The 8,930-nt window shown below is 65.1% G+C and overlaps 1 protein-coding gene across 1 annotated transcript in view; it reads left to right on the top strand.

The window, feature by feature from the left end:
• The window catches only part of PHLDB1 (pleckstrin homology-like domain, family B, member 1), a 53,309-nt gene that overhangs the window by 25,753 nt on the left and 18,626 nt on the right, over positions 1-8,930 (top strand). Inside the window, exons 14-19 of the mRNA XM_014539964.1 lie at positions 99-188; positions 3,018-3,155; positions 5,694-5,831; positions 5,964-6,066; positions 7,040-7,331; positions 7,414-7,524. Of these exons, the coding sequence (XP_014395450.1) occupies positions 99-188; positions 3,018-3,155; positions 5,694-5,831; positions 5,964-6,066; positions 7,040-7,331; positions 7,414-7,524 (872 nt within the window). The remainder of the gene's footprint in view (positions 1-98; positions 189-3,017; positions 3,156-5,693; positions 5,832-5,963; positions 6,067-7,039; positions 7,332-7,413; positions 7,525-8,930) is intronic.

Raw genomic sequence — 8,930 nt, 5'->3', positions numbered from 1 at the left:
GCGGGGGGGGAGGGGGCAGGGCTGCCCCTTTGCTCGCTGCGTCTCCTCCCTGCGTCACCCCCACTCCTTTCTGATTCTCTGCCGCTTTGGGTTTGCAGGAGAAGGAGAAGCTGACGATGTTGGAGAGAAGATACCACTCACTCACGGGAGGCAGGCCTTTCCCGAAGACCCCGTCGACCCTCAAAGAGGTAGTGGTGGGGTCAGCCCAGCTTCAGGCCGAGGGGTCTCCCTGGGAGGTTCTGGAGCAAGGTGGCACTTTCACCCCAATGGCTGAGACTGAGGATGGGGCCTGTTCCTGGACAGACATGGGAGTGGGAATGGTCCTGAGGCTGGGATTTGACTCTCGATGGCTGCCAGCTGCCGCTGCTGCTGTTACATCTTCTTTTTTTAAATGTGTTTTTAGCCCGACCAGCATGGCTCAGGGGTTGAGTGTCGACCTATGAACCAGGAGGTCAAGGTTTGATTCCTGGTCAGGCCACAGGCGCGGGTTGTGGGCTCGATCCCCAGTGTGGGGCGTGCAGGAGGCAGCTGATCAATGGTTCTCTCTCATCATTGATATTTCTATCTCTCCCTCTCCCTCTCCCTCTCCCTTACTCTCTGAAATCAATAAAAAGTATATATAAAAAATGAAATATATTTTTATTGATTTTATTTTTTTAAAAATATATTTTATTGATATTTTACAGAGAGGAAGGGAGAGGGATAGAGAGTTAGAAACATCAATGAGAGAGAAACATAGATCAGCTGCTTCCTGCACACCCCCTAATGGGGATGTGCCCGCAACCAAGGTACATGCCCTTGATGGGAATCGAACCTGGGACCCTTCAGTCCGCAGGCCAACACTCTATCCACTGAGCCAAACTGGTTGGGGCGTTTTTTTTATTGATTTTAGAGAGGAAGAGAGAAAGGGAGACAGAAACATCAGTGAGAGCCCGGCCAGCATGGCTCAGGGGTTGTGTGGACCTATGAACCAGGAGGGCTTGTTCGATCCTTGGTCAGGGCACATGCCGGGCTGCGGGCTTGACCCTCAGTGTCTGGGGCGTGCAGGAGGCGGCCGATCCATGGTTCTCTCATTCGGGCTGGGCTGGGGGCTGGGTGGAGTGTGAGGGGTGAGCACTCACCACTGCCCTCTCTGTAGGCTGACCTGCTCATCCCCGAGTCCTCAGGGCCTGTTCCCGGGGTCATCTCGGGCGGGCGCCTCCTCTGTCCCCTTCTCCCCACCCGTGTCCACTCAGCTCTGCTCCAGGGCACAGGAGGTCATCTCAGCTACTGCCTGCTCTGCCTGGGCTTCTCCCTGGCCCCGCGGAAGGGCGTGTGGCAAATCCCCTGGCCAGAGTTTGCAAGTTTGAGTGAGTGCGATGTGCAGCCCGTAAAAAAACCAGAGCACTCATTTGCATATTAATTTGCATGTATTCTGTATGCCATTGGTCAGTTCTCACAGACACTGGGCCCTCTAGCGTCTGTTCTGCCTGTTCGTTTTCTATGACCCTGGAGGCAGTCAGCCTCCGAGCTAGGCCCGGCCTCCCTGCTGTGCCCCCAACACCTGGGCTTCTAAGGAGATGCTCAGGGAGTATGACAGTCCCGCCCCCCCACCCCCCAGTCTGTGTGCTGGCATCTTTCCAAGCCCTGACCCCGGCAGGGAGTCCCCTGTGCTTTTAGCTGCTTCCGCCCAGCTCTCCTCCTCGCTCAGCCCCTAGAGGAATCTCCCCTCCCCTCCAGCCCCTGCCCCAGCGGGTGGGGCGAGCAGGCCCTTGGGTGCTGTGTGTGAGCCCCATGGGGGACGCCCAGTGTCGGGGACAGCGCATGCCCTGGGCACTCTGTGCCCTGGAAGCCCAGCCTGGGGCCTGAAGGAAGGTCCCCAGGCTTCCTCGCAAGCCCCTGCCCAGGACAAACACAGGGCTGGGCCTTCAGGGCCGCTGGGGAGTGAGGTCCAGAGGAGCCCACAGACAGCTGGTTCTGCTGCCCTTTCCTGCCCCCGCCCTTCGGTGCTTACAGTGGGCAGGTGAGAGCCCCGCCCATACTCGGGGTGTTGTCTGGAATGGAGTGGCGGCCCTGAGGTGTGACGTTTGGGTATCTGGTGCCTCCCCTCTGCCCCCCCACCCCCCGCACCGAGGGGTCTGGCCTGGCAGAGGCTCCCGCGTGGACCTGTGCTTCTGCCGCCTCCCCCGGCTCCTGCCTGACAGTGAGGTGCCAGCCCCTGACAGGCCCACCTGTGCCCCGGGGCCGCCTGTGGGTCCCTGGATGCCCCTCGTGCCTGGGCTGGGAGCGGGTTTGTCGTCAGGTCAGCTGTCAGGGTAGCCGTGAGGGAGAGGGGCCCCTGGATAAAGGGGTGGGGTGGCTCCCTCTGGCCCAGGCCTGGGGGCTTCCTGCAGTCCTGGCAGCTCGCAGAGGGCAGGCTCTGCCCTGGCAGGAGGACATGTGTCCAGAGGGCTCTGAGCCGCCTCTGCTTCTGCACGTGCCATCCCTTGCCCGTGGGCAGGACCGTCTCTGGGGTCCCAGTCCCATTAGCCTCTTGTATTCCCTCCTGCGCCCCGGCCTTCCCCCAGCGCACGACGCTCAAGCAGCTAAAGGGGATGGGGGCACCTCGCCCGTGCCCACAGCCCTGTGCCAGCCCCGCCTTTGCAGCCTCTGCCTCCCAGGACCGGTTCCCACCTGCTGCCTTCCTGCTGGCTGCTCTCCTCCTCCACTTCCCTCCCACCTTCCCCAGGCGGGTGGCGTGTCCCTCCGCCCTCAGCCCACCGCGTGGCTCTGTCTGCTCGCCCGCTCCCAGCTCAGGGCCAGCCCCGGGCGTGGTCAGTGCTGTGGGCCTGGTTGGCTGGCCTCCCGGCTGGGATAGACTCGTGTGTGTCCTGGAGTGGCGCCCTGTTTCTCTGCCCTCAGCACTTTCACAACAACCCTTTCCTTCTCTTTCTGCTCTTTTTTCTCCCTTCCTTCCTCACCTTCTTCCCGCGCCTCCTGTCTGTTTCTCTGAAATGGCCTTCCCTCCCGCTCGCTCCCACCCTCCCTCGCTTTCCTAGCCGGAGAGGCCGCTGCCCCCCACTGTGCACTTAGAGCAATGGTACCAGGAGCTGATGGCCGGGCTGGGGACCCCCGTGGCCGCCTCCCCTCGCTCCTCCCCCCCACCTCTGCCCACCAAAGCCTTTCGTCAGCTGCAGGTAACCCCCTCTTCACTGCCTGTCCCTCCTCATCCTGTGCCTCTGCTCCGAGTCCTCCTGCCACACATGCCACCGTAGACGGTGCCACCGTAGACGGTGGGGTCAGTCCAGCCAGGGCGGCCGGGGCCCCTGGACCTGAGGGGCAGTGAGGGCTTCCTCACGGCAGCCATCCTGGCATTTCTCTAAGCTGGCGGGCCAGCTTCGTGAGGCCAGAGGTGGCGGTGGGACTGCCTGCCCAGCGGGAGGGTGGGGCTGGCCTGGGGCTCTGCTCCGAGCTGCCATGGGGGAGGGGCCGCTGGAGCCCCCTGAGCTGCCATGGGGGAGGGGCCGCTGGAGCCCCCTGAGCTGCCATGGGGGAGGGGCCGCTGGAGCCCCCTGAGCTGCCATGGGGGAGGGGCCGCTGGAGCCCCCTGAGCTGCCATGGGGGAGGGGCCGCTGGAGCCCCCTGAGCTGCCATGGGGGAGGGGCCGCTGGAGCCCCCTGAGCTGCCATGGGGGAGGGGCCGCTGGAGCCCCCTGAGCTGCCATGGGGGAGGGGCCGCTGGAGCCCCCTGAGCTGCCATGGGGGAGGGGCCGCTGGAGCCCCCTGAGCTGCCATGGGGGAGGGGCCGCTGGAGCCCCCTGAGCTGCCATGGGGGAGGGGCCGCTGGAGCCCCCTGAGCTGCCATGGGGGAGGGGCCGCTGGAGCCCCCTGAGCTGCCATGGGGGAGGGGCCGCTGGAGCCCCCTGAGCTGCCATGGGGGAGGGGCCGCTGGAGCCCCCTGAGCTGCCATGGGGGAGGGGCCGCTGGAGCCCCCTGAGCTGCCATGGGGGAGGGGCCGCTGGAGCCCCCTGAGCTGCCATGGGGGAGGGGCCGCTGGAGCCCCCTGAGCTGCCATGGGGGAGGGGCCGCTGGAGCCCCCTGAGCTGCCATGGGGGAGGGGCCGCTGGAGCTGGCCGCGTGCTGCTGGCCTCTGGGGGGGAGTGTTTGGATAGGCTCTTCCCAGCCCCCCGCTGGCCTGCCGTGGTGCCCAGGCCCCACCATTCGATTGGGCCCTGGTGGAGGCCCTGTGGCCCTCGGGCTGACCTGAGCTAAAGCTCCATGTCCCCTGGGGAGAGTTGGGTTCGGGGATGTGGGGCGCCTCTCCAGACACTGGGCTCCGAGGAGATGAGTAACCTCCCCACGGCCCCAGGCTGGGAAGGAGCGGAGCCTGAGGATCAGGGTTCTTGACTCCGAGGCCTTGCTCCCCCCATGGATGCTGTGAGCGAGCGTGGCAGCCCCGTAGCCTGGCCGCCCGTCCTTAGTGAGGAACCCGAGGCCCAGGCCACACGGCTGGTAGTGGCCGAGCTGGACCACAGGGAACCCCGGCCACCCATTGGCCTTCTGCACAACTCTGCCCAGCGGGTGTGAACTCCTCGCACGGGTCCATTTACCAGGTTCTTCTAAGACACAGGGTTGGCCGGGGACTGGCCCCAGGAGGCACAGCCTGGCAGGAGGCTTGGCCGCTGCCAGCACCTGCCTGTTAGGCTGCCCAGGAGGCTCCCTGCTGTTGTCATCTGGAGGCTGGCCTTGGTCACCGCCGCCTCGGGGCCTGGGGTGGAACAGTGGGGGTGCCTGGGGTGGAACTGTGGGGGCGCCTGGGGTGGAACTGTGGGGGCGCCTGGGGTGGGGTGGAACTGTGGGGGCGCCTGGGGTGGGGTGGAACTGTGGGGGCGCCTGGGGTGGGGTGGAACTGTGGGGGCGCCTGGGGTGGGGTGGAACTGTGGGGGCGCCTGGGGTGGGGTGGAACTGTGGGGGCGCCTGGGGTGGGGTGGAACTGTGGGGGCGCCTGGGGTGGGGTGGAACTGTGGGGGCGCCTGGGGTGGGGTGGAACTGTGGGGGCGCCTGGGGTGGGGTGGAACTGTGGGGGCGCCTGGGGTGGGGTGGAACTGTGGGGGCGCCTGGGGTGGGGTGGAACTGTGGGGGCGCCTGGGGTGGGGTGGAACTGTGGGGGCGCCTGGGGTGGGGTGGAACTGTGGGGGCGCCTGGGGTGGGGTGGAACTGTGGGGGCGCCTGGGGTGGGGTGGAACTGTGGGGGCGCCTGGGGTGGGGTGGAACTGTGGGGGCGCCTGGGGTGGGGTGGAACTGTGGGGGCGCCTGGGGTGGGGTGGAACTGTGGGGGCGCCTGGGGTGGGGTGGAACTGTGGGGGCGCCTGGGGTGGGGTGGAACTGTGGGGGCGCCTGGGGTGGGGTGGAACTGTGGGGGCGCCTGGGGTGGGGTGGAACTGTGGGGGCGCCTGGGGTGGGGTGGAACTGTGGGGGCGCCTGGGGTGGGGTGGAACTGTGGGGGCGCCTGGGGTGGGGTGGAACTGTGGGGGCTGTGGGGGCCAGGAGCCTGGGGTGGGGTGGAACTGTGGGGGCCAGGGGCCTGGGGTGGGGTGGAACTGTGGGGGCCAGGGGCCTGGGGTGGGGTGGAACTGTGGGGGCCAGGGGCCTGGGATGAGGTGGAACTGTAGGGGTGCCTGGGGGGTGGGTGGAACAGTGGGAGCCAGGTCACTAGGCAGCATCTCTCCTCCCCAGGTGTTCCGCTCCAAGATGGATGGGGAAGCCCCCAGCCCCCCTGCCCACACCTGCGGCCCCCTGCCCTCATCCTCGGGCTCCTCCTCCTCCTCCTCTCAGCTCAGCGTGGCTGCCTTGGGCCGCAGCCCTTCCCCAAAGGTCTGAGGCTGGTGCGCAAGCAGGATGGGAGGGTGGGTGCTGGAGACCCCATACTGGGGAGAGGCCAAGGCCATCGTGGAAGCCTTTGGGGGTCTCCTGAGCCTCCGGTCCCAATGCCCCGAATCCCTCCAGAGTGCGCCCCTCGCCCAGAACGGCCCGGGCAGCCTCCCCCGCACCCTGGCGGCCACGCTGCAGGACATCGAAACCAAGCGCCAGCTGGCCCTGCAGCAGAAGGGTGAGCGCCCGGGTCTGCCTCCCCCTCCCCCGCACCTTCCACAGGAGGTTTTCTGTAATGGGGACCCCGACAGCAGAAAGGACTTAGACACCTACGGGGAGCCACCCTGGGTGCTTCTCAGGGGCAGAGACCCTAGGGGGTGGGGGGCCCCACAACAAGGGAGTGGGTTTTGACCGAGTGGGGGCTGCATCACCCTGTCTGGAGGCAGGGGGTGGACTTGACCCTGGAAATCTCCTGAAGATACTGCTCTGCGGCCCGGGAGGCTTGTTGCTTGAGGGCATTTTGGTTGGTTAGAAAGCCCACATCTGCCCCTCTCTCCTCCCATCCCCTCTGTCTCCACCTCCCTCTGCCGGGTCCCCCGCAGTCCAGCCGCTTCCCGCCGAGCCCCTCCCAGCTGCGGGCCCAGCAGGTAGACGTGGTCACTGGGGACGGTGCTCTGGCTGGGCAGCCTCCGCCCAGGTGTCTGCATGGTGCACTCTGTCCAGCCCCAGTGCCCGGCGGCAGCTCCCGGCTGAGCTGGGCTGGGTGTCCGGCTGCCTCCCCCCTCAAGCTGAGCTCTCTCCGGCCTCAGCTGTGCTCCCAGTTCCCCTCCGTTCCTGCTGCTGTTGCTCCTGCGTCTGCGTTGTGGCTGGTTCTGCACTGACTCCCTGGTGCCCTCTCTTCCTCTCCCTTCCCCAGCGCATGTGTCCCCATCTGCAGGCCTTGCTGCCAGGGCACCACCTGGGCAGGCTCAGTGCCCTGTGGGCTCAGGATGCAGAGAGCTGACGCCAGGCGGTGCAGCTGGGCCAGATGGGCCTGAGCATGGGCAGGGCAGCTGCACCCGGTGCCGGGGGCCTCAGGGGGGCTGGCTGGGGCCAATGTGGGTGCCCTGTGCTACCCTCTCCTGCTTGCTCCTTCCGTCTGGCTGCAATGCTGCCAGCGTCCTCCGTGGGTGGTGGGCTGCCCCCTGTGACCCCACCTGTCCCTCCTGCAGGGCAGCAGGTGATTGAGGAGCAGCGGCGGAGACTGGCCGAGCTGAAACAGAGAGCGGCGGCTGAGGCTCAGTGCCAGTGGGATGCCCTGCACGGGGCACCCCCCTTCCTGGCAGGCCCCTCGGGCTTCCCCCCTCTCATGCACTCTATCCTGCACCACCTGCCGGCGGGGCGGGAGCGCGGGGAGGAGGGCGAGCACGCCTACGACACGCTGAGCCTGGAGAGCTCCGACAGCATGGAGACCAGCGTCTCCGCGGGCGGCAACTCCGCCTGCTCCCCGGACAACATGTCCAGGTACCCGCCCCACCCCATCGAGCCCGCGGTGCCGGCTCTGCGTCCCCCACACGGGACTCCTCAGCCCCCCTTCCTTCCCCAGTGTGAGCGGCCGGGAGGTGGGGAAGCTCGAGGAGATGGAGAAGATGCTGAAGGAAGCTCATGCGGAGAAGAGCCGCCTCATGGAGTCCAGGGTGAGGCAGATCTGGACACGCAGCCCGAGCCGGGGTGGGGGGTCCCTGCATCGCCGCCGCCTGCCGAGGGCCAGCGCTTTCAGCCGTGTCACCCACATGATCCTGGCAAAATTCCCTGAGGAAAAGAGTTGAGGGACAGGGAGCCTTGGTGAGATTCATGTTCACAGCTCGTAGGAAAAGAGGGGCAGCCCAGGACCCGCCCACCATGGCTTTCTTGGGTGGGAATTCCATCTGTGTGCTGACTTCTGTGGACGCTGTGGCCACCATGGGACTTTTTTTTTTTAAAATATATTTTATTGATCTCAGAGAGGAAGGGAGAGGGAGAGAGAGAGAGAAACATCAGTGATGAGAGAATCATTGATTGGCTGCCTCCTGCACGCCCCCTATTGGGGATGGAGCCCGCAACCCCAGGCATATGCCCTGACCCTGACTGGGAACTGAACCATGACCTTCTGGTTCATAGCTCGACCACTGAGCCACACCGGCCGGGCAGGGACTTTTGATTCCTGTCTACCTGAGTGGCTGTCCTTCCTCCTGGGATGTTAGGAAAAGCAGCAGGTGGGGGTGAGGAAGCGGGAAGGGAGAAGGCAGATGTCCCAGGCAGAGCAGAGGTGTTGGCGGGGGTGGGGGTGGGGACCTTGGGGTGTAGTGGGGGCTGAGGGGAGCCGTGTATCCTTCAAGTTGGCCTGGAGCTGGGACCACACCAGAGAGGGACCGTAATTCACCCTGCACACAGCCAGGCGGAGGAGCCCAGGCCTGGAGGGAGTTAGACACGGGAGCTGCAGAAGCTGCCCCCAGAGCGGGCGAGTTCACAGCGCCTGTGGCAATGGAGAGAAGGGAGATTTTGCTGAGGTTTAGGCAAGAAATGGCAGAGGGGTTAATGGTATAAAAGTCATGATCGTGATTCAGACATAGAACATCACGGGCGTGCTCTGTGGTTCACTATTGGTGTTAGTGACTTAAAGTCTTTCCCGGTGGCTCTCATAGGTTCGTTCCCTCCTAGGGAATGTGGTTGGAGTGCAGATGTTCCTCTCGCGGAGTTTCCAAGAGCCTTGGCGGTTAGGGAAGGACCCCTGAGTGTATTCACTGTCAGAAGTTGTTGAGATTCTCCGTGTTTTAGGAATTCAGCTAAAACGACAGGAGCCCATGGATTTATCGAGTGCGTCCCTCCTGCTGGAGCCAGTGCTGGGCATTTACATAATGAGCTGGTTTAACTTTCACTAGCGTCACAGGAGCAGGCACTCTGGCCCCATTTTACAGATGAGGCAGCCAAGGCTTAGGGTTGACATCATCTTGTCAGGGTCGCCTGGTTTGCAGTGGTGGCCAAGCCAGGCTTTGAAGCAGAGCACGTGCCTCAGCAGCACGGGCGTGGAGGCGTGGGCGTGAGGACCAGGCTCCTCAGGCCAGGCTGCCCTCTGCGCGGGTG

Source organism: Myotis brandtii, unplaced genomic scaffold, assembly GCF_000412655.1.
Source record: "Myotis brandtii unplaced genomic scaffold, ASM41265v1 scaffold105, whole genome shotgun sequence".
NCBI classification, from domain to species: domain Eukaryota; kingdom Metazoa; phylum Chordata; class Mammalia; order Chiroptera; family Vespertilionidae; genus Myotis; species Myotis brandtii.
Note: the sequence above shows the minus strand (reverse complement) of the source record. Positions and strands in the feature narration are given on the sequence as shown.